Raw genomic sequence first — 26539 nt, forward strand, 5'->3', positions numbered from 1 at the left:
TCTCCCTCTGAACTTCCATCTACCAAGGCAGCAGTTCCACCTCCCAGATTCCCTTTGAAGGACTTGGAAGAGCCATGCCCTGGCCTGGGAGCCGGAGTGGATCGGCAGGCTGCAGAACAAGCCCGCTCCTGAGCTCCTCGCCAAGCTCCAGGTGCTCTAGCCAGACACCGACCAGCTTCACTTACGCTTCTGAGGAGGACGTCGGAGGGTTTGAAGGATTCTCCACCCCTGCCCGAGGTATGCTGCGCAGGAGACGAACGCCGGCTGCCCAACTAGCAGTGGGCTTGTGCTAAATTTCAACCTCTTTGGCCACCTACTCAACTGCTATTAATATTGCCGTTATCGGATCTCACTGAATTCCCACATGCTGCTGAGAATAGAAAGGCTCCAGTGGAAGATGGGGCTGCCGCATGGGTACAGGAACATGAGGACATTCCTCCAGCACTTGGATTCTTAGCGAACTGATATTCAACCCCGAGAGCCACAGTTCACTGCCGAGATTGCTGGAAATAAAATGGTCAGGTTATGGCCGCAGCGTTCAGGAACAGCTTTTGGAAATGCACCTTCCTATTTGACTACAAAAAGCACATGTATTTTCCACAGCAACACATCCACGAGACCCAATGCCACTTAGATCGTAACAGCACACAGAATCAGGTATAAAATGATGCAGAAAGCGTTTCACCATGCCCCTACAAAGCCACCGGCTGGCAGCAAGGAGCTCTGTGGGCCCTGATGACCGAGCAGCCTGTCCCCACCCTGAGCCCTGGCCTAATGAAGGGGCTGAGGGGTGGAGAAGAGATGCCCAAGAGGGGAAAGGCGGAGAGGGAACGCAGCCAGCCAACACCCTCCATGGGAATGCGTCCCCGTCCATCGCCTCAGAGCCCGTCCTTTCATACTGCCTCTTGAGCATGGCGCTTCCTTGCTGATCTCACCCATTATGCTTCCACGCTATTCTTAAATCCCTTATCAAAACAAAACCAGGCACTTCTAGAAATGTGCATCAGCCCCTGCAAGTCACCCGACACTCATATTATCCATTTTCTCACGCTCTTTTCCGACCCCTCCCTGGGTGGTCCATCTCTGCCAGCTTCCTCATATCTCACTCTAATCTACAGGTTTTCCCAAAGAGAAAACTAATATTCAGGATAGCGTAGGGCAGAAGCCATACCTGTCAAATAAAAAATAAAAATAAAAGCCCCAACCAACCCCCAAAACCATCCCCAGAAGAACAAGACTGTGCAGAGGAGCCCGGCTGACAACCTGAGCACTCCTTGGCTCTCATCTCAGGGGTGGGCAAGGGAAGAGGGATGGAGCATCGATGCAGCAACGACTTGCACAGAAAGGAGAGACTGACAGGACACTGCAGCTTCCTGCTCAACTTTTAAGCTATAGTAGAGAAAATTAAATTATTTATAATAATTAGCGTAGCTTTGTTGACTGGTCCCTTTTTGTGTCTTTTTCTTACTCCATTCCTAAAAACCCCTAAAAGTCAGTAGCTTCACTAATTACAGGTAATTAAACTGGGTATTTCTTCTATTGTTTTGTTTGTTTGGTTGGTTTTTTTAGGGCAAATCTAGAATTTTTGCACAGTGTCTACTGGTTACTTTAAATTCCAGGTCTAGACTGGTACCTACGCAAAAATAAATAGCAGGTATTTTATTTCTGAAAGCTACCAGTCACATATACTTTGGCCAAGAAGCATGAGAACATCCATTGACTTTTATGAGAAATGATAGATTCTCTGCATAAGGAATTAGAAGCTGCAGAGCTGACTCCAAGCTCACACGGAGTGTTAGGAGTTTTCAAAGGCAATCAGTTTGTTCACATTCAAGAGGATGTTTGAATTTCAGAGGTGAAGTTAATTGCATTTCAAGGAAAAAAAAAACCAACCAAACAACACTTAAACACAGCAATTTAGATAGATGGATAGATAGCTACCATACCACTATTTACACATCCTATAGATTTTTGTAACCTCCAAAGCATAGGTCTTTAGAACTTGGAGTATGTCACTTTGCTGGATCACTCCATCCCTCCTTCTTTTACCTCCCTGTTGCACCCGTTGTTTTTTTTTTAAACCTGTACATAATTCAGTTGACCCTGGCACCAGAGTTACAGTAAATGTTACCACTTTACCTTTTTTCTTCCTTGTTCCTTCTATAAATGTTGAGATTTTACACTCCCCCCTCCCAAAAATCAACAGACTTGAGCTCATGCTGTTGATCATCAGGATCATAATCTACATTAACTTCTCTTGCATTCAGTTTTGAAGATCCTTTCTCTTCATTCCCCCCCACCAAACTAGACCATCTTGTGTAAATTTTGTAGATTAATTTGAAGAGAAATCCATATGGGGAACACACACTTGTGCTAGCATTCTTTCCAAAAGGAACAGTTGGTATATCTGGGGAGTCACTCTGAAAAATAAGTATCAAAATAGGCAATTAAGTGCAATACTGTAAGTTTTTAAAAATATATACAAAATGCATGAAGGTGCAGCTGTTAACTAGCACAGAAATAGTTCAACAGCATTTTACAAAAAAATATTCTGTATAAAGTATATTATTTGCTTTAGCTAAGCTGCAGCAACCATGGCAACTCACAGTTAGCATTTTTTCAAGACGATATCGAAATTCACTTTTCTATTGCCTGATGCTTCTTTGTCATTATTAAATTAAATATTTCTAAAATTGTTGTCCTTTTTACTCCCACTCTTACATCTAACCAAAGTATTTCAACATCCCCTCTCCCCACACGCAGATACCAGAGGTAATTTTGTAGAATAGCCCTCAATACTGACTCATTTATTCCCTCTGAAGTATCGCTCAGACACCTCTGCACCAACTCAGGGTACGGATAAACAAGTTACTGCAAGGTAAACTAGGGTAAAAAATTTTCCATGTACCGACTACTCCATAGCAACTGCCTGCGTGCACTCTCTTACCCTCAACCCCCAGGATTAACACAATCATTCAATTTGGATAAAGCATTCGGAGGTGGTCCCTTGGGAAGAGCTAGGATTTGGCAAGTTATACAACTTTGCTTGCTCAGAGAGACAGAGAAATTTTTATAGCCTATATAATCAGAGATGAGGAGGGGAAAAAAAAACACCCTCCTGCATTCAATCTCCTCCCTTGGTCCATGCCCAGAGAAAGATTCGGTAAATGTAATCCTTTGTTATTTTTGTGTCAAGCAAACAGGTGGTGATGTACAAGTGCCTGTGTATAAGCAAAACAGTTTACCACAGCTTATAACACTCAATAGCGATTTCAGAAGGTTTATTTAATTTCCCATGGTGTGCAAAAAAAGATTAAAAAAACCCCTCATATCTATACTGCATAATTTACACCGGATATTTGGCAACAAACATATCCGCTGATAAAGAAAAAAAGATGACTGACAGTAACTTAATCTGAGTACTGCTATGCTCACGCCTGTGCTAACATTGAGTTTCACCAGTCCAAATAGGTATCCGCTCGGTTGCTGTTGTTCTAATGCATACGCAGGAAACAATTCAGCACAGAGGTGACTCGCTAAGAGTTAGCAGCAGAAACTATAGATGCCCTATCTACGGCCCGTGAGCGGGAAGCAATCCAGACTTCGGTCCACTCCAGTCGCCATCTCTGTAGGGGAGCCAAGACCCATAATGCCAGATATAAGCATGAGGATGGATATATCCTCCTGAGAGGAGGCAGACCCCCTGCATTTTGGGGGTACGTGGCATATGCAGCACTTGGGAGTCACTTGCACGGATTTCTGATGGCTCATTTTTTCCCCTAGAGCAATTTCAATGTAGTGCTGGCCAAACTATTGCACAGGAGGACAGAGAATTGGGGCAGTGTCTACCCCAGCCCCTCTTTTTGTTCTCAACTTTTGTCATATTATTAAAGAACAAGTGCTTTAGCAGTTTAAAGGGGGATTACTAAAAGCACAGCTTTGGGAAAAGTGTCATAGAACTAGGATTTTGGAAAGAATTTAGATTTATTTATAGAGATGGACACAGCAAAGATGACAAAATGGAGGTACAAGGTAAGTGCAGTTTATTCCATGATAAAGATTTTGGAAACAAGTTAAAGTGATGTTGGAATTTGTTCTTAAGTAGAAGTAAATCACTACTGCATGACTGCATCATTTAGTTTAGTCTCTACATTTGGAATAAAAACTTTAAAGGACTACTGGGTTTTCTCAGTAATATTTTGGCAAAAATATTTCACAAGCAAATAAGAAGCACTGAAGAAATTATAATGCTTCCTTTCTGAAATTTTGCCGTATTTTCTCTATGTTTCTTTGGGTTACCCTAGCAACACAGAGCACAACATCATCACTCATCACACAGAGCACAAAAGTATGAAACACGGACTGAACCTGACTTCTCTCTATTGAAGTCAGTTCTCTATTAACTTCGGTTGATGCCTATGTGCCCAGAAGTAGTGAGGTACACAGATATAACCGAACTTTATTATTTCCTATGTTTTCTTGATCTGCCTTCATTTGTGAGAACATATTTAGAGCCAGGAAAGAGCACCTCAATTAATGCAGAGTCAAACATTGATCTCTCCACCCTTATCAGAAAAGAAAGCTAAAAGAGGATATATTCCCTTGAATCAGCTCTCCCAGAATACATGGAGTGAAACAGCAACACAATTTAAAACAAAAACAAGATACAAAAATAAAGTAAAATTCACAGAGTGTACTACTCTTAGCAAAAATGTGCGCTTTTGTTTTGGGAAACAGACAAAATCTAAGATACGCAGATATTATTTTCCATATTTTCTACAATTCTCACCTCCTGTCCTTAGCTCCCGCAACATCCTCACTTAAGGGAGCTACTTAAAGATGTAATATTCTTATTCAGGTTCCTTATGGCTTCAGATTTATTTCTGTAACATTTGAAATTACTAAATTCAATTTGTTGCTATCAATTTTACTGGGTAAGTATTTTGTTATTAGCTTTTTTTGGGGAAAAGAATTTGTCCACTCCAGTGGACAACAGTGCTTTAAGGCTACTTAGAGCAGCCAAGTCAGAAGGTATTTTTAAACATTTGCTCAAAACATTAAGCTTTTTGGGCCAGGTTTTCTGGCCAAGTTTTTAATGTTGGAAAAATGAATGCTTCGTAACTGCAAAGTGAGAGAATGGGTAAAAGTCCAAACACTTGCTTTGCCAGAATGTTAGAAAGTCTGTGAGGGAGGCAAAGGTGGTGGTGGGGGAGGGGGCAGAGGGGAGAAAAGTTAAGCTAGTCTGACCATATACCTCTGAGGTTGGAGAATTTACATCAATTCTGAGCGTCCCAACCTACTGAAACCAAATGTGCTATTAGTCACTTGAGAATTTCTGTTGTAAAGTTAGAGGAGTCTGAGAATAAAAACTTGAACAAAATTAATGATATGGGAAAACAATCCCAGCCAGGGAACTATAGATGATCTCACACCTCTCTTTCACTGGTACTCATGAAGTATGTAATTTGTACCCCAAAACTGATGACTGAGGGGGAAAAAAAAAAGCTTAATACACCAATTAAGACACCACCAAAAGGCTCCAACAAGCTATTATAACAAAGTAATAGCTTAGTAATAGGGAGGGAGTGGAACAAAACGATCCGATTCTGCTCCAAGTGAGGCCATGGCAATATTCCCAACATCTTTAATGAGTGCATGAGTAAATGCTAAATTAGGAATCTTCCTTCTCATGAGAAAGAAGATACTATATGCACCAACTCCTGGAAACTACAGTTAGCCATCTGCAGAATCTCACCAACTGCCTAGCCAGATGAAGCACTGGAGAAATAGGCTCCTTAAAACACACATGGTGGTTGTAAGCTATCCTTCCCAGAAGGCAATCAAACCGCAGAGCCAGGAAAACACAAAAGTAACCCTTGGGCTCTGGAAGAGGCTATTCTACAAATCCTTTCCCCAACAACCCTCATCATCTCCACATAAAGACCAGGCAGTCTTTTTGACCCAGATAAGGTTAACAGAGACCTTGAGACGCTCATCTAGGAATCCACAGCTTCTGAAGACTAAGGGTCTCTTGAAAACCCTGTGAATGGCAAATCATTATTGCATTTAATCATTGCAAAGATTAAATCAAACTAACAGTTAAACTGCAAAGTATGTCAATGGCACCAGTTTGCTACGAGCCTCAGCCTCATAAGGGACAGTACGCATGTTGCGTTAGCAATTGCTAAATACAGACCTGCTACCTTGGAAGTGTCTATGGAAGCAGCCCTTTTGATCTCAAGTTTTTAGCCCTATTTGATTCAGAAATCCCAACAACAGTGCTGTCACTAACTTCACTGTTTTATAATTCAGTGAAAAGCCAACACCTTATCATCCCCCAATTAAGACTGATAATCTAGACAAGATGAGAAATGCAAAGGCAGTTTGCTAAAACTAATTGGATGTTTCTTCTCTTGATTACACTTCATTCTAGCGTAGCCTACCTGAAACAAATTACAATTGGGGAAGAATCACACAAAAAGCCATCTCAGAGGTCTTATTACCAACGTGCATAGTGCAACAGTGAGCCTCAGAATAACTTCCAAGGTCTCCCCTCCTTCTTTTCACCTCCAAGCTAACAGAGCTACAAGACGACACTAACTCAGTGCAACAGAGGAATAACCAGTAGCATCCTCTAATGAGGAGAGGATAAATCTGCTGATGGTTTAGAAATAGGTTGTCAAACTGCAGCAAAACTCAGCTGCTCCTTGACAGGAAGGCAACCACCATAAAGCACATGAGAAAAGAATGGGATGGAAATACCTTCATCCTTTGACCCACAGACAGCATACACGGGAGATAACCTTGAGCATTATCATCACGTTTCGTTGCCAGATGGCAAACTGTTGACCAGATTATCCACACAACACAAAGTTTTTTGCAATATACTTTCACTTTCTTGCTGCATAGCATTAGATAGGGTGGAGAAGGCCATGAAAAAATAGCTGAAGTGCTCTTAACATATTATCCTCTCTACATTTCAGTGTAGATGCAGTTAGTGGCCCAAATAACCTGCTAGAGTATATTTAATAAGAGTCCCTGTTGTAGATGGTTTTTTAACAAGTAAAGGTACAAAGACATGCAACAGTCTTCATCAAAGAAATACATTCATAGCAGAGTAGTACAGTGTATAAGTTTCCTAAGATACTCAAAAATAGCTTACTGCAGTGTAAGTTATGCAAGCCTCATCTTTAATAACATAAATCAGTACTATCAAAGACAGCTCATGATATAACAAATCAGCCATCTGTTTGATGCTAATTTATTGGAAGACACTGATTTAGAACCACTGCAGTAGTCAGGTATTTATTGCTCAAAGAGAAAGAAGATGAATGTGAAGTCTTCTGCCACACCGGATTTAAAGCTCTTCGCTTGGAAAACAGCACATTGAGTACATGTAAAAGTACGCACCCCAAGATTTTTTTCAGGTAGGAAAGAATCTGTGGAAGCTTTTGCTAGGGAAAGAAATCCAGAACTGTTACATGAACTCTGGACAGAATGTCAAGTATGTAATTATTTGAACTATTACTAAAAGTAACATAGTTATTACTTAAGCCCCTGAAGAAAAAACCTTAAGAGACACAGGAGAGGTACACAGGTGAATATATTTGAACTTTTTTGTATAATAGAGTTACCAACAAAAACCAAGCAATGCTTCAAAAAGGAAAGCCACCAGGAAAAGAATAATAAATTAAAAGCACAGAGGTATTATTCTCTGCAAAGAGAAAAAACAAACTCCTGTCAAAAGCACTTCCAAATCGCTTCTCTGTTGAAGCGGTGACATTGAAATTGTAGCATTGATGAATGCTGATAGTATAGAAATCAGCAGATTGGATATGAAGTAAACAGGCCTTTTAAAATACATAAATGCACATTTAAATTCATTCTGTGCTGATTTACAATGTGTGACATCTCAAATGCACTCATTTTGAGTGTCATACCAATTCCCCTCAAAAATATGTTCAATAACACGCTCATGATTCCAGAGCGACTTACAGAAATAAAAACTGTTTTGAAATTCTGCTTTCTTCAGAAAGGCTTTTATTTTTGCTAATTTTGGCTTGCATAGAGGATCCTGTGTTTCACGGGTACAACCGAGCCTTGCCAAAGTGCTTTCACAAGTTGAAGACTGGCCAGGGAGCACCACCAGTGGTAAGAGAGCTTTAGTCAAACAAAAAAGCAATCCTCTATGAAAAATTAAACATATAATTATCCAATGAACACAGTAACACAGTATTTACTCTCTTAAATAATTATTAATTTTATTGCAGGTAAAAAGATTAGAATAGACTGCAACTTGCTTTGTTTGATGAGCCAAGTTCTTTTTCTGCCCTCTCTCTTGTACAAGGCTTTTAAGTTGACCATCCATACCCAGTTTGTCTTATGCTCTTGTCTTTGCCGCTGTATCTTGCTGTGTTGACCATAACTTAAAAAAGAACCACACGCTTTCAAATCCTGGCTATAAATTAATTTCTGCTATATCCTCCACCACCAAAGAAAGTACAAGGTAATTTTTTCTAATAATTACCCACTAATAATTTTTTGTATGTAAGGATCAGGGCATGACATGCTTTAATAAGCAAATGCATGGAAACCTCTACAGCTCCCTTTTGTAATACCATTAAAGACTAACCTTGTATAACTGTCACCTGCCCTCTACTTCAAAGCGTGTGCTCTTTGAGGCTGACCTGGTGTTGCTGTTTGTTTTGCAAGTTGCCTAGCAGAGACGTCTGAGCAATGGAGAATGAAAACAGCGAGAAAGCATCTTCACCGGGTATCCCAAATTAGCTGGAGAATTATCAGAAGGCTATTCCAAACGACGGCACCGGTGGCATGCGGATCACCTACGGCCAAGGAACTAGAAACTGAGATGCTACCCCCTCTTCATTACAGTAAAAGCAGATTCTACAGTATTTTACAGGTAAAGATTAATCTTGTTTTGAAACTGAAGGGAGACTTCATAAATAAACATACAGCATTAACAAAGAAGTCACGGTACCAAGAGCTGAAGAAACCTGAATTAATTAGCTGAAGTACTCTCTCATGGGTGAAGGGAGAAAAAACACTGTTTAGTAGTTTTATTCCACCGTTTTCACTGCTCCTTATTTCAGCTTATAAAGGAGCCCAGTCTCTCCTGCGACTACAGATGCACAAATAACAGGAACATGTTCCATTAAACGTTGTATGCCAAAACCTACATGCAATTAAGCTTGACCAAACAGTTTCTAGGAGCTTGAACATATTTGCTTTCCTGACAAAAATCCTGCAAACAAAAGCTCCTTCTATAAGTAAGGTACGCGTGCCTTTGATACATGTCCATCAAAAAGATTCCTTCCTCGGGAGATAAAAGCAAGCTTCTCTCTCTCCTCTGACTGATCAGACAGCAATATGCCACTTTTACATGATGGAAACCACACAAACACATTCCTGGGCAAGAGGCAAGAAGAAATTTCCATTGTTCACTGCTTCCCCACCTTCCCTGAACCGGATTTAAGCCGATACAGAAACTTTCAATTCAGGCTCCTCCTGGACCTGGAAAAAAACTCAAAAATCTGTAGATATGCAAATGCAGACCATTCTGCCATATGAAATATTGTACTTGAAAGTGAGAAAATGCATTTCGGTGATGCTGACGATAACTTGCAATGCTTTTCTAATACTAGTGACCAGCCGAGATCCATTTCTCCGTCATAGTTAATAAAAGAAATAAAGAGCTTCATTCTTTCACATTAGCTTTGAATCAAATTTTGCTGCAATTTCTTTTGTCCTCGCTACATTGTCCTCTAACAAGTTCTGTAGAGGAACACAGTAACTTAGGCAGAGCTCAGGTTAGATGGCTACACCACGCAGCACGGCACAGAAATACTAAAGCTCTTGTGGAAAGGGAAAGATGGGTAAAGGAGAAAGCTGTGATGTGATGTTACTCCAGCAGGACACAGTCACAGGTACCTTCCACACACGCTCCAGATGCGCCGTGGTCTGGGTACAAGCTCTGGGTCAGTATCAGCAGAAGAGGCTGCCGTTCCTATGGCCTAGGTGTTAAGCCAACCCAGCGCACCTTATTGTGCAGACCTACCTCTGATCGAGTCAAACGAAGGGAAGCCGTGTACTACCTGAACCAGTGGACTCCTTTCTTCTTCACAGACTACGCTACTTGGGAAGAAACCTTCACTGTTTTTTGACCTACTTCTCCATAAGCATTTTCACTTACGTGCTTATACTTGAGCTGCTTGAGGGAACCAAGCCTTTGTCTTTTATTCTCCTCATATATTGTTATGTTCAGTTGGTATTTCTATTTAGACAGTTTTTCAAGCCATTGCACTTATTCACTGTAAAATTACACTGTAAAATATAATAAAGGCTAAAAAAAAAAGTGCTAAGAAGTGAACTTATTTTGTGTACTAAGTTCATTCTTAAGATTAAGATTTCCTATCTCTTCTCAGCCCTATTTCAGTTCAAATTGGAGTTCAGTGAAGATTTCACAACTGCTCAGATTAAGCTCCAGTTTGAGAACGGATTTTGAATCCTCTTTGGATTCATATTCTTCTTGGTTTTTACCCTGCCCAGCTTCCCCTGACTTCTCTGCCCTTTCACTGCAATGCCCCATCGTGTAAATACACTTTCTGAGAAAACCAAGAAGCACCAGTCCTTCAGTCCAGCTCTTCTCCTGATAAAACTCACGCTGTCCAATAAAGGAAGAAAGTTTATCAAGCAACTTTGGCAGACACCTAACACAGCGTAAGCATGGAGCACCTGCCTTAGTTTATTTTGAGGTTCTGAACCAGCACAGTCTTCCAAAGCGGTGCTGGAAAGCCAGGTGACGAGCTGGATGTGTCCTCCTGTGCACACAGCCTCATGCACAGCTGAGAGCAGCTACCGGCAACTCATTGCTCACGCCATACCCAAGCAAGCAAAGCTTGGGAACGCTTGCTTGGGTACCATGTTTGGTGCCATCAGTGCCTGAATTCATAGATTTAAAATCCTATCCAATCAACAAAAAAGAACTGAACAGAAAATAGAAGTAGTAATTTACAAATGCAGCCACATCACTTTGGTGATGATCACCATCTAGACTGACTACACCACCTGGATAACTGGAGATTTCTGTACAGATTATTTAATAACTAAAAAAACTAGCTTGTTGAATATATTCACAAACTATTCAAACAGTATTAGAGAAGACTGAATTAAACCAAGGAATTTGGTCACAGCTCACAGAGGAAAATGCTTCAGAAAGACAAAATGTTGTTTATAAAAAGAAAAGTATCCTTTTGCAAGAGAATTTTTCTCTTCTTGAAGGAATGAAAACATCACAATGAAATGGCAAATACTAGTAAATCAACAGTGCTAAGTGACTTTTGTATGATTTCTCAACAGCAGTCAACATTCAATAAAAGAAGCAAGCTCAGATTTCAAAGAATAAAACGTTCTGCACAGAGAAAGCAAGTGTCTTGAAGGACGAGCATAGCAGAGGAGTATCGTTACTGATGCATCTTATTCTGCGCTTATTCAATCTGGGTGGGTGTGCCTTCTGCATAACCATCTGATGTGTGATCTTACAGTTACATTACCCATGCCAAAATCAGCAACAAAACCTCTTAAATTAACTGATCTTTTTTAGAGCAAAAGTAGGTTTTAAGTAACGATGCTGAATATAGTATATGCAAATACATGTGCCAGCTTATTTCAAGAGAATTTCAGCCATTCTTATTTATTATTCTTATTTTTACTAGAATTTCAAATGGCTTGATGAAAAATCATCAAATGTTAAATTCCTAAGAACTCATAATAATATTATTCCCTGTGATTGCACAACCTGGTCACACATAGAAGTAGTCAAATACTGGTCTAGATTAAGAGATCTACCATGATTTTATTCATCTTTTCAGATACCTCTGCATACAATGTTCCACGCTTGCTAAAGCTTAACAATGGTAGATTGCTTGATTGATTTAGCAAATCAAATTAATTGATTCCATAAAATTTGTGTCTGATTTTTTCCTTAGTTTTGCTTCTTGGAGGAGGTTATCATAGATTACAGAAGTTAAAAGCAGCTTTCACTGGATGTGACCTTTTCAAAACCACACATAGGAATGCCCATATGGGGCCAGATCAAAACTCTATCTAGCCCAGAATCCCATCTTCCCGTGCAACCCCAGTGGTTGCCTAAGGAAGAGTAAAAATAGAGCAGGCAAGATGCTTCTCCCTCGGGGACTTCCCAAGCTAGATGTGGTTTCCCCATATTAAGTAACTCTCATGAGATTTCCCTTCTGTGAACTTCTCCACTACCCCTTGAACTCAAGTAAACTTTTATCATCCACAGCATCTGTTGACAAAGAAGCCTACTGCCCCTTCGTTTGGCTCATTGATTATTCGTATAGCATGGGACACTAGTTGAACCACTTCATCCATGCCATCTGCTAGGGTTTTTTTGTTTGTTTGTTTTAAGCTTGGTACTTGCCCACCTCTCCTGTTCATCCATCATCTCTCTTTCATGCTCAGGACTCCTAGCACGTTTAACTAAACCTGCAGCAGAAGCTATTCCTACTTTTGGTCAGAGAAATGCCATGAGGATGAAGATCATCTAGTTCCATAGATTTGATTCTGGGGGAATCTGGGGAGGTGAAGTGGGAGAATGAGGAAAGGGAAACGGATCAAAGTCCAAAGCTTCAGATGGTATTTAGAATACCGGCAAACTCCAGATTACCTGCAGCAGCACAGTGATGTGCCATTGTTTTTCCTATTTCTAATACTTCTTAACAATGCTTGGGTTTTGTTTCTGGGTGGTTTTTTTGAGGGGATGTTATGGGGGTTTTTTGTTTGTTTTTTGTTGTTGTTGTTGGTTTTGGTTTTTTTTTTTTTCTTGGACTGGCACTGAACATTGAATAGATGCCTTCAAAAACCTCACAAAACTCCTAACCCATCATCTCAGGCCTGAGCGCTATCAGCTGTTTCAGAACTCATCATTTTATATACATGAAATTGGAATTGTTCTGATTTTCCTGTTCTCACTTAAGTAACCCAAGTTTTTCTTCTATTTCATACATAGCAAAGAACACAGTTTCTGAAAAATTAACCTGCAAACGACTATTAAAAGTTTACTAGAGTAGTTGACACTGGTAAATTTGGACGGATTAGGATTAGTTTGTGGAATTGTGCAGTAATTCCCTAACTGCACAGATCTGAGATGAAAATACATCACATCTTCAAGTCAAACTATACGTAAATATACTGTGCCTTCTGTTAACTCGGGCATTTTTAGCTAGGGCTTTACCAAGTACATCCCTCACCCCAGAAAACGATCACAGCTGAGAGCATCTTCCAGACATCAGGTCACAGAGTTAAAAAGAATACATTACTGCACCATAAATCTGACGAGCATATTTCAGCATTTATTCACAGGGCACAAGTGGCTGTCTGTAATTTAATAGCCTTTGCAAAAGTAGAAGTATTTTGAACTTAGCCTCCCTTTCCCCGCCCCAGTTAAATATTTTATCATTTAACGCATTGGAATCCACGTCAGTTGATGCGTATCTGTACATACTGGGTTCAAAGGTGTGTACATGTTTACATTTCCAAGACGTTTTTTCTAGAAAGGAAAGAAAGAGGAAATATCATCTGCATTAGTCAACCTTCTTACTCTAGTCCCAGCAATCGGCCGCAGCAGCTTTCAAAATTTTTCTTTTTGAGTCAATTTCTGATACCGCGCTCCCTCCCCGAGCAGACGGGAGCACGGGGAGGGCGCAGTCGATACGCCGGAGGGCAGGGCTGCCGGGAGGACTGGCTCTGCAGGAACCTCACGACATTCAAGGAGGACAAAGTCCGAGTCCTGCCCCTGGGATGGACCTAACCCCTGCGATGGCAGAACGGGGTGGGAAGCCAGGCCTGGGGGTCCTGCTGGGCTGAATGTCAGCTAGCAGCAGACCCCGGCAATGTTGGCCAACAGCACCCGGGGCTATACGAAATGGAGCGTGGAGAAAAGGCTGATGGACCTGATCATCCCCCGCTTTCCTCAGCACTCATTATGCCATGTCTAGAATGCTGCTGTCTCCAGTTTGGTGCCCCCCAGTACAGGAAAGACATTAGTAAACTGGAGCAAGTTGAGTGGAGGCCACCAGGACGGTCGGGGCTGGAGATCCTGAGGTTGATCGTCCAGTTTGTTCAGCGTGGAGAAGAGTTCTCCAGTTGGGTTTTCTTTTGTTGTTGTTGTGTTTTTTCCTTTTGTTTCTTAAAGACAACAGATCTCTATCATTGAAAAGAAACATGAAAAGATATGCCTTTTTGTGGTTAAGCTTGGCTGCTATCTAGCACTCTCCATTCCCGCCCCCCCCCCTTGTCTTCTAACCATGTGGCAAGAACATGATTTCATTTAACTTGTTTCAGTGACAAAATGAAAACAACCCTGCAACCCTCTTGACATGTGCTTTATAAAAATATTTGAATTTGTTATTGCATTTCCCATTAGATTCTGTAGTACTCACAGCAGAAAATCTGTTAATGCTACTTTGAAGGATACTATGAGTGCTGCAATTAAGCAGTAATAACAATTAGACCTGAAATCTCTGAAAGCAGTGTAACAATAGTATTAATCACAGCTCAGGAATAAAAATGGCCAAAATTAGGGTTTTGTATGAAGTAGGATCCAGAACTGTATCCATGGAAAACTTCAAAAAGTCAGCTTCCCCCCAGTATTTAAATATAGGAGCTCTTCCTATTGAGTTGTCTGTCTACAGAAAAGCTAACTGAACTTCAGCAATTTAGCAGGAAAATATAATTAAAAATAATAAGATAGTGAACTTGCATACATGTTTTGTTTAATCGATATTAAGGTAACACAGGCTTATTCTTTTTAGAAGTCTTTCAACTTCCAACCTCAGACACAAGCACTTTTTTTGTATTTTTAAAAAAAAAAACACCACCAAAAAATGCAGGTTTTCTCTTTACCTTCTTTTGTAACTCGCTGCTACTCATCCAAATTGCCTTCCTCTCTCTACTGCATTGGTTTATAAACTGCATTTAATCCTGGGATGTTAGGGGATTGATGTGCACACTTAAAGTGAACACAGGTGCCTAAGGTTTAGATGGATTCCCGTGGGAATCCTAAAAGGTTAGAGACACTTCTCTTAACACAAAACAAAAGAGCATTGAAAAAGTATTGCGAAGGCTTTTAGTAATAATGGTTTTGTACCCCCCAAAAGTTATTCCAGAGATACTTTTAAAATGTAATAGGATCAAAAATGAGGACTTCGAACAAACCAACACCCTTCAGCAGAAAGCTACTGTAACCTCATTCAGTTTTGTAGCATAACTACTTAAATTCCACTATAAGGCTATAGATCTGTGTCACTGGAGATACCTGAAATGCTCTCAATACAACTAATACACACTAATGTAATTTTTTTTCCAAATTTGTTCAGACTCCTCCTGTACACTTGTAGGTACAGCTATACCACTCCAGAAGCTTCACTCTACAGTAGAATCATCTCACAAAATAGATAAATGGTAAAATCAAACACTATCAAGAATATAATCCCATAAAGGAAGCGTAAATTATTAACTGTTAAATTACTCAACAGAAGAAAAATGAACAATCTCAAACATTTCTCTTAATGACAGAAACTTCACAGATAAAGTAGAAAGATTAAATAGCACCACACCCAACACTTCATAGACTTTACACTGAAGAATTTTCAGTAAATTTCTTGCAGGTATGGTCCAAAGTCTGGAACATATTTTATTGCCTATAACATATTTTATTGCCTATTCCTATTTTACTGGAATGATTTAAAGCTTATGCAAACTAATGACATGAGCATGAATATTTTACACTAAGCACAACAGTTTCACAAGACTGATAAAATACACTCTATTGTTATTTTCTTTACCTCTGTGTAACTGTCATCAGTATCAATAAAAGTTAAATGTGTGAAATGCATGATCTTGAAATTAGTTATATCCTGAACAAAATAAATATAGCAATTTCAATGTTTAGAATATGGCTATGCCAAAGAAGATTAGCTGCTGTAAATATTACCCATTTCTGTGAAAACGCGCATAGCAAAAAGGAGATTTCCACACTTACAAAGTCGTAGGAACGTTTCTAGAGTCACTCTGAAGTGAGGGTGCTGCCCTTTTCCATTTCAGGGGAAGTGTCACCAGGAAACTCAGTTACCACAATAAAAGCCTATTACAACCACATGTGTAAGAAATGTTATTTCCCTGGATATAAGAAAAGAAAAAAGGCAGCATTCATTGTTCCAATTAAGTTTTGGTTAAATGATTTGCATTTTCAGCTTTCAAGACCCACAAAATGCTGTCTTTTATTCCTTTCATCTCAACTTGAATTCAAAGATAGTTTCTTAGACCTTTATGCCCAAGCCTTTGGGGTGATTGACTCTTCAGTCACACAGGTATAAGCTGGAGACCTTATACAGGTATAAATTTTAGGCTAACTAGTATCGTACTTCTTGCACTGAAGCACTTGGCTTTCATCCAGTCCACAACTTTCTATTCTACACAAAATAAAAAGGCAGGAAAGGGTGGTTCCTTGTTGTGTGTTTTGGGTGTTTTGGTTTTTTTTTCTTTTTTTGAAGCCAAATTAGAACTAGATTTTTCAAATCATTAAAATGCGTGTTTCTTGGAAAAAAACAGCACAACAAATTCAGGTTCAGCTCCACCATGCACTCTTATTTTAAGCATGAAATTCTTGAGCAAAAAAAGATTTCAAGAAGATACAGTAACTCTGCAAATACATTAGATATGGAAGAAGATCTAAGTATGAATTCAGCATTATCAACAGCAAACACCAGTTCTGACCTACCTGTCCACAAATTGACTTCTCTCTCTCTCTCTTTTTTTTTTTTTTTTTTTTTTTTTTTTAAAGTCTCCATTTTCAGGGTATTTGACTCTGCTTCCTCTGAAAAAATATGGCAGTTCTTCTTGAAGCATGAGGGAGATTGGGTGCTTAGTAAGGGACAGTAGTTGGGATATAGCAGATAGTGATTCTGTACATATGTTTAAAATAGTTTATGTTGGTATGATTGATATAATCGTTCATTCTTATTTAATCATAAGAAAACCCCGAGAAAAGTATCCTGCTCCCAATGGACGAAGAGCTGCAGAACATATGCTTGCGACCGCATCACTTAGCAACTATTCCATTTTATCAAGCTTTATTTTAAACGCATCTAATCTCTGAACAACTTTTTTGTGGTATTTTAAATTCAGAAAGTATTATCTCTGAACTGAAATAGAGAGCCTATGTCAAAAATTCAGCTTCTGAAGTGCTTGAACATGATAGGTAACAGTTGTTACTTCTCTCCAGTTGGCTCTAGTTATATAGAGCTTCATGCTACAGAAAGCACGACATTCACATTTTTCTAGGGTTGTTTTTTGATTTAGGAAATTATGAAAAATAATTGAGCTAAATGAGCATTAAATTGATAAATTAAAATTACCCAAAAGATAGAAATGCCAGGGCTAGATTGAGAGCTCCATTACTTCACCTCATGTATGTGCTCAATCCCAAGCAAGCAAGACTTCTCTGACAGGGTTTTCCGTTTGCTTCATAAGATTTACACTTCATTTAGTGTACAGGTTTGATAATGAATACAAGATAAAGTACAGAGCAGCAAAAAGTTGAAGGCCTTATCCAAATACCAAGTTTTGCAAGGTGCTGAGATACTCCCAGCTATCTTTGGAGACAATTTTTGAGTTTAATTCAAGACCTATTCTAAATATAACCCTGTAGTAATAATATTAATAGAAGCCAAGTATTTTAATTTGATATTTTATTGAAGAATGAAATTAATATAGTAAAACTTCAACATCAAGACTCAGGGGCTTATGGTAGCTTTAAAAAAAGTTTGCTATTTAGGATTAAGGCAGTGAATTCTTTTATAATTTTTTTGCTTAGTTTAATATTTTCATCTATTAACCCACCATTGTTTGGATTTATTATTAGTATTTAATGAGATTCTTTGATACCTCATTTTACAGAATTAGAATTTTTTTCAGATGAAAAAATTAATTTGCTTGAAAGACAAGACAAATTTTAATTATGCCATCAGTCTGATTGTTCAGGCTGCACCCTTTAAAATTGATAATTGGGACAACAAATTCCATCAGAACTGAAACTCTCACTTTTAACTGCATGTCATGATTTTACTAAGAACCCTGCCACAGCTGGGAACAACTGGGTGTGTCACCTCTAAAGAGCTGGGTAAGGAAGTGCTTAACATTTTTAAATAGTAACCGTGCTGACAACTGAGAGTCACTAAGCTCGTATTACATTCTTTCTTTGATCGAACTAAAAAAAAAACAAAATCCAAATGAAATAGAAAGACAAACTTGTATTAGTATTAAAAAGAAAAAAGAACCCCAAAACAAAAAACAACACAAGCTGCTGGGCTAAAATAACATCTCCTCTGATTAAAAATAATAAAATCCTAGGCTAAAAACCCCAAATATACTGAAAGAACTGAAGAGGGACACATATGCATTTACACAAGTAACTAGCCACAAAACAAGAAGATATGCACATGACTGCTGGACACGGTGTGTGAGGAATACATCCATCTGGATAATCTTTATTGGAACACATGACACATTACTGTATATACCATTGAGCAATAACTTCTGCAGATTTACAGAAAGACTGAACTATAAATCTCAGACATTAATCCACACTCCCATTTTCATTGGCAGAAAAGAAACCATCCATGCCAGTATATTTTTCCACGTCACGAGACAACTAATCTCATCGCTGATCTGGCAAAGCATAAAGTTTGCAAGGCTTTGAACAGCAACCAGTAATTTTAACCAACCTTCTTCACACAAACTTCTGAACAATAAAATTTTAAGGAGCTTTTTCTTTGCAAAAAGGATAATCACATAATCACCTGGAACTGAGAGTCTGGATATTTAAGCGGATTCTTGCCTCTCCTGTCCCAGATACTCGTAGTAATTACAGAACAGGGTTTCACATTATGCCTGTGCATCATCTCAGTTGCAGTAAAAAACCAAAACACACGTGAAAGTTGCAACCTCATTACCAGATAGGAAGATTATTTCTTAGTACAGCTTCTGGCAAGCCATAAATAACAGAGGGTCTTTACCTTAACTCAGGTGACACAAGAACATTACACCACGTACAAATAAAGAGTTTGGTATTTCTTAATGGCTTGACATTACTGTTGATGAGACAGAAAGATATAGTGCTACCAGTAAAGGTACAGTAAAAGGCAGCAAGCACACTCAGAAACGAGGTACGAGGAGAAAAATAACTCTTCCTGCTGGGAAGGGAGCCTGCCCAGGTGGGACAGGACAGCGGTCTGAGATGCCAACAGCCTGAGGGCGTATGATTTCCCGAAGGCGAGAAGGAGGAGGTACCGCAGGCAACTGCCAGGCAGCAGAGACAGGAGGAAGAGAGGGAACACCTCTTCATCATCCTCAGAGGGGAGGCGTTGCTCCTGCAGGACCTTCCCAGCACCAGAGGCACCAGAGCAATTAGACAAGTCTACAGAAGGCCAAGTGCGGCAGGGACAGAGATGCAACCTCCCAGCCAGTGTCAGAGACTGGTTTTGCTCTGATGCAAGATGACAACTCTCATGTCCCTCCTTAGCAACAGAAGTGGACCCACCCTCTTAATGGTACCCTCCTCTTACCTATTTTCCACATACAAGGAAAATCAGGCATTTTCTTATGCCCAGCAGTACATACGCGTATCCTACCTGTGCCCTGTTCCCAGCCATCCCAGCCTGAAAAACTGACTGTTTAAGCAACAGTTTATTTAATCTATTTTGGGTAGATAAAAAGCACATGCTAACGGTGGTGCAACAGCAGAACACAGCAATACTGCCAAGGTATCAAAATACACATTGCTTCAGGCACGCGTTAATGTTATCCTGTACAACCTATCGCAGCTGGTTTAAGATGTGGGCAATTAGCCTCAGGTGATGGCAGCAAAATGAATTTGCTTAGGAATGTTAGAAAGCCAAAAATGAAATGCAATCTTTTATAAAAATCAGCATATAAAAAAAAGTTTTCCCTCTTTGTGACAAGAAATTATTTACTTTTAATGCTGAGTCCAAGGTTAACAGAGGATAACGCAAAAGCAAGACATCAAACAGTATCCCTTTTCTGAGGCCTGGCATCCTACAAGTTTTGAAGAAATTTGCAATTCAGCTTGAATGTATGAAATAAGTAATTTCTATTAATAACAATAATAACAATTTTTAAAAAAAGATCAGATAAAGTTCCTGATCAGACACCATTTCTCTCCTGACACACATGACTCTCTCTAGAAACCCTCTGAAGACCAGCTTGCCCTATGGGTAATCAAGTGACGCATAATTAACTTGTCAATGGAGAGACTTATCTTCATGTAACTTATTTCCTTCATTTATTGGAATAAAACTTCCCTCCGTTCCTTCCCCAAACTCCTGAACATGTCAAAATGCACTAGCATAGTTAGGTTACCACTTTACAGCATGCTCAGATACAGAAGTTTTAAATTACTCTGTAAGCATTTACACACGCTGTGGGACTGTCATATGATAGCTAAGGTGTGGAAAATCAAACTCATATTGAAACAAATCAAAAGAGCATGGCTATACTGCTGGCAGCTCTTTCGACTTTAACTGGGACTCCTTGCATTGCTGTCCATAAGAAGTGCTAAACAGTTAAATCTGGGTTTTTGAAAAACACCAGTTAATCCGTTGCCGAGTAGGTACGATGTAAAACCCCCACTGCCTTATGACGACTTCGAATTCCAGCCTTACTCTCTGCTTCCGGAGCTGGGAAGGGAACCAGCAGAGCCGAAAGCACCCAGAAAAACCCCAGTTACAGACCCATTGGATGAATTTCATGGCTGACCTCACTTGGGCACCGCGGTTAACGTAGGGACGAGTCGGACAACATACCTTGCACAACAGTTTGCTAACTCGACCTCTCCGGGGTTTCAGCTTGTCGCTATTGACGCTGCTGAAGACCAGCTCCTGGCAGCCTCCAACCCTTCCCAGCTACACCCTTGGAGCAAACCTCCACCAAAGCAACTTTAGCAAGGGTTTTGTGGATAATTAAAGCGTGGCAGAGGTTACCAACCCTCCAGCTTTCAGCATGACGTAGGAACCAGCGGGGAGAATACCAGCGCCCTGGAAAGGCGCCAAGTCCCTAAACATCACATTAGTGAGAAATTACGTTTCGGGTATGAGTCAAAGATTGGAAAACGCCTTGCCATCTCAAGTATCAGACCTCAAAACGGTACGAACTTTCATTCTGAAACCAGGCAGAGAGTATGTCAACACGCTACCACCCGATCCACCTACAAGACATTTCTTTCTAATTAAAGCAGTTATGTGTCATTTCACAGTATTTTTTTCCCCCTTGTATTTACAGAAGGATTATTGCCTATTCCTCTTTGATAAAACTGGTAATTTAAGACAGGAATCAATTCTTAACATTCAAGCTGACAGGTTTCCAGCAAAACTCACTAAAGCTTTTTCTTTTTTTTGGACTCTCAACAATAAATTCACCCTTTGTACCGACACAATAGAAACAGCTAATACTGTAACAAAGCCAGATGCCCCAAGACAATATTCTTCCATGATACATTTATCTTAAAACACCTGTTAAGTGTCTATATATTAAAGCTCCACCTGAATCTCTCAGAAACTAGTAATAAAACTTGCGTTAGGAGACACAGCAGTCCTGAAATTTGAGAATCCACTAATTATATTTCAGAACCAAATCACTGCTATTTCACAGGAAAACTCTTTTCTCTGTAAACATGACAATTACCCTTTGTGCAATTCAGTACTTGGTTTCTACTCACATACACACACCCCCCCTTGACAGGAGACGTGACATTCGATGACAAACACCTGATTAAAATTCCAAGTGGCAAGACCAGCGGTCCTGTAGGAACACTGTACCTGAGCCTCGGAGCCATTCAGATAAGTATCATAAGTACCACCTCAGCCTTTCAGATTCTACATCGGTAATGTCAAAGCATAAAGGGAAGCGATGCTGTTGATAGCATTTAACAGTTAATTTTGCTCCAAGTTTAAAATAACCTGAACAGCTTCCGTCTCACATATTAAATGGTGTAAATATTCATTAACAATTAGTTTGCTTGTAAGGCATAATATTACTTCATTTTTTAAATTAAATTTGTGCAAGTCTTATCTACCAGCCTTAACAATGCTTAAACCCTCACCACAGTATTCAGAACTGCTCGTACCAGATTAAAAGAAGAATTTTCCATAGGCAAACATTTTTAAAAAAAAAAAAAAAAAAGGGACTGTGAAACAGCTTAGAGGGAGAAAGGGTGGGAAAAAGTAAAACCACAAAACTCACTTGACTGTAACTCGATTGGACAAATCCTGAAGATCTCCTGGGTGAAAAAGCTGAGCTTCTTTCAGTCCAATATTTTCGCACGCTTTCAGAAAAACATTTATATTATCCTGCGAAGAGAAGTAGAAAGCAGTTGCTTAGTTAAAAGCACTAAGCAGGTTTTGCAAGATGATTAGTGTGAGCCTCTAAATGTCAAAGTCCAGCTCACGGAAATAATACTGAAAAAGCAATCTTCTGGATCATAAACGCAGGTCGTTTCTCATGCACACAGGCAGGCTGGTTTGCGATCTCGGTGACTGAGGGTACGTTAAAGATTACCTGGCATAAGGCAGTGGCGAGCCAGTAGGCAGCAATCTCCACTTTGATGTCAGCTCTGCTCAGCAAACAAACGCCCTCTTCCTAGCTTTGCACGACAAGCCTCACCTCTTGCCTTTAAAAATAACTCCAGCTACTGACATTCACCACCCAGAAACTCTTGGCAGGGGAGGAAGAAGAGGAGGGACGCGCTGTTTCTATGCTCACAGACCGATGAGGGAATACTGCACCTGGAGTCTGGGTTTGGTTGCTGAGCAAAGCTCCAGAGAGACAGAAACCAAATCGTATTCAGCTCTGCGGCTTCCTTACTTGGGGGGGTTTCTCTCCTTTGCGTTCCTCCCCTTCCTCTCCACCACCCCCCTCAGCTCACACCAATATATAACAAAAATATAGGTGTGGTGTATTATAGCACCCACTCGCTGCACCTGCTGCAGTTCAACCGAATAGCAAGAGCAAGGTTTAAAAAAAAAAAAAAAAAAAAAAGTCCGACGATATGGAGAGAGATTATACAACTTGTGATCTCTTTCCACTTCATAAACAATAGGCAAGAAATTCCTTCTCGTTAAGGCGGAATGCTATCAACAACAAAAGAATGTGCCCTCTTGAGCACTTGCTCCCTTCAGCTGGACGCCACAGGAAAAGGTACACAAAGTTATTTAATTCAAAAGCTACGCAGAGCCCTGTCATTCGAAGGATTTGTAAGTCAAGACACTGGCACCAGAGTTTCACAGTATGGAAAAGCCCCGCTTCAGCAACTTAATACACTTTAAACTTTTTTTTTTTTTACATACACTCACTGGATGTAACAATTATTCCATCATTTAAAATTTGTTTTAAAAAAATCCACAAAGCAAACAGCAGCTGCTTCTAATATAGACTTTAAAAAGTAAAACAAATATTTTAAAAAAGTAAAGCAAACCCAAGAATCCCCACAACCTTCTGTTTTGAAGGTCCCTAGGATTCTAGTATTTCTTATCAGTCTGTAAACATGGCTTCATTCAAGGAAAATATTTGAACAAGGTATTCCCCGTGCAGGCTGCGGGCTTCACGTTACCACATCCGAAAGATCGCAAGCGTCTCACGCTGTGAAGGTTATGCCCCAAAGCCTAACGGGGGCTGTTCTGCTGGGGCAGGGGAGACAACATGACAACGATGATGGGGGACAGGACATGGTGGTGGATGAGCAGAGGGGGCTGGGGAGGATAGAGGACAGGCAACCTCGCCTCTGCCTCGGCACCAGCTCCTGCAGTGCCCGAGGGGCTGCCTGCACAAGGGGCCAAAGTAGAGCTTCAGGCTGGGGATGCAGCCTCAGGAGGGACATTTGCTTTTCCTTTCCGTGCAATGCCCCTACAGGGAAAACTGGCTAAATATGGCATTTTTAGTCAATTAATAATTGAGTGTCACATTAGCACCAAAACCCCAAGGACTTTAAAAGGCATTTTTTCTTCCGCATGCATGAGACCACAGGTTAAATTCCCATTGTGAGAAGGAGAGGAACTACTTGTCAAACACCACCACACGTGCAAGTATTGGGTCAGTATTCAGGGGCCTGGGGAGGCCCAGAAACAGGCAGGTAAGGCAAAGGAGAAAAAACAGAGAGTTTCTTCAGCAGAGCAGAAGAAACAAGTAGTTGCAAGGTAATGAACAGAACTGACACCAACACCAAGGCAACATGCCCTGATCGGTCTGACCGGGCACGAAAACTCAGCGTGAACTCCCAAACCTATGGGTTACATCAACTGAATGGCGGAGAATGAGCGCATTGTGCAGGTAAACAAGGAAGAAGATTCAGAGATTTAGAGAAATGGATGCTGCCTACACCCCGAGCGCAACGAAAACAAAGCAGAGGAGTTGCTCATCAGTGGCTGCTCGGCTGCACAACAACCAAACTGTTGGAGTACGGGAGACTTAGTTTTGAAGGTGTCACTGCAATTAAACCTATTAAACATCAACCTTCTGATAAATAATGCTTACAGCCCTGAGAACATCATCACCGACATGAGTCGAGACCTTCGGAAACAGGTCAGAGGCAGGGGGAGATAACACGGGAGGCAGACCACAGCTAGTCACAGCACTCGCCGGCTTGCAGGAAAAAAAATGGTTCAGTATCTGTCTCCTCCCAGCTCCCAAGCCAGCAGTTTGATCACGCCTGCTATCTCGCAGGTGACTGCCCCAACACCAGCTCTCCTCCGGTCAGGGCCTGGAGTTCAGCCCCAGAGCATCAAGAGAGGTTACCCAAAAGGCTGTTGCTCAGGTTTGGATATTGACACAAAAAGGTATAATTTCAACAAATCAGCACTTCTAAATACTGTCCTTGCCAAGTTATTCTTGACCATCCCTAATCATCACAGTAAATCACAGAAGCTACAGGTCTCAAAATAGCTAGCAGCCATTTTAAACCCTACCAGAATAATGAATCTGAAAATGAATTTTAAATAGCACCACAGAAATAAGCAGAAAAAAAAAGTGACAAGCTATCAACCTTGCAATTAGGTTTATCATTAGAAATGTGAACAGGAATGCTGTTTGGTGATTAATGCACTCAAATATAGAAGCCATCATGCTATTCCTTTTACCAACATAACTGTACTTTAATAAGACTAATGGTCGTTACCACTTCAGCTCCAAAGGGTATACTGCATTCTGAATCTCATCGTACTCCACAAAAAGGATTCTTTTTAAACATTCAGAACTGATAAGCCTGCAGAAGCACAACATACCAGGCCTACCTCCTGGTGACCACAAGTCACCTGAGCAGCGTGCTTGAGAAAAAAAGGGTTTCATGCCTGTGTCCACACACCCCCTCTGCCACCGAGGTGTTCCCAATCTCTGTAAACGAGGGCAGGCTGTTTAAGTTTCAGAAAGGTTCAAATTAGCAGAGTTGCAGAGAAAGAGGAGTATGATGATGATGAGAAGACAAGGGACCTATATAATGGAGAGAACTGGAGAACTTTGTTCCGTTACACCAATAAAATGGAGCATGAGAGGCAATACTGCTGCCATCTACCAGCACAAGGGGAGCAACACCAGAAGGGGAGAGAAGAGCTGCCCAGTCCAAAAGCAAGGATCCATGGTTAGGCAGATCAAATACATTTATGCAGAAAACATAAGGTTTCTGACCATTAAAAAAGAAAGCTTCTGAACTGACTAACAGGGACAATAGGGACAATGTCAACTAGATGATTGATCAATGCATTTCCATGAGCATCTGAAGTTGGAATTAGCATCATACAATTACAGGTCTTAAATCACAACAAAAATAAAGCCTGAAGCCTTAACCACAAAATTCAAGTACAATTCCCTTATGCTATTACTACTTCTAAGTGTTTTGGTGGGAGGAGGTGGGGAGGATGGAAGGAGACTCGGGGGGACTGGTTTTTTTTTCCCAGACTATTGCATGATGAAACAGCAGAGCATTTCAGATGCTCCCAGCACGACTGGAGTTTCCCACACGCCGTACAGACTTACATTAAAGACATACCGCAGAACGCTGACTAGGTAGAGTGATTACCATTTAGCATTTCATTTTTGCCTCAAACTTCAAAGCAAACTGCACCCAAAAACTCTGCAAAGTCGTAACATGGGAGAGTCGGAGCCAGCAGCGGGAAGCAAGGTCATCCACGAGCAGGCATTTAAATACCACCGTTCGGAGGAATGGCAAACAATACCGCACGCTTTCAGGCATGCACCTGCCTTTCTGGTCCCCATGGGGCATCACTAGCCGCAAAACCTTCCCTCTGCCTGTTGCTAAAGCATCCCCCTCTAACCAACATTAAGAAGCAGACAAGATGCCATGCCCACATTGAAAGCGAGACTGTGGTCCATGCCCTCCCGTCAACATCCTAGCAGAGCGGGGTTGCCTTTCTCACTC

At 40.5% G+C, this 26539-nt stretch overlaps 1 protein-coding gene across 1 annotated transcript in view; it reads right to left on the reverse strand.

The window, feature by feature from the left end:
- The window catches only part of LMO7 (LIM domain 7), a 126381-nt gene that overhangs the window by 50398 nt on the left and 49444 nt on the right, over positions 1-26539 (reverse strand). Inside the window, exon 4 of the mRNA XM_075138915.1 lies at positions 22357-22463. Coding sequence (XP_074995016.1) covers positions 22357-22463 — 107 coding nt within the window. The remainder of the gene's footprint in view (positions 1-22356; positions 22464-26539) is intronic.

This window comes from Calonectris borealis, chromosome 1, assembly GCF_964195595.1.
Source record: "Calonectris borealis chromosome 1, bCalBor7.hap1.2, whole genome shotgun sequence".
Taxonomy (NCBI): domain Eukaryota; kingdom Metazoa; phylum Chordata; class Aves; order Procellariiformes; family Procellariidae; genus Calonectris; species Calonectris borealis.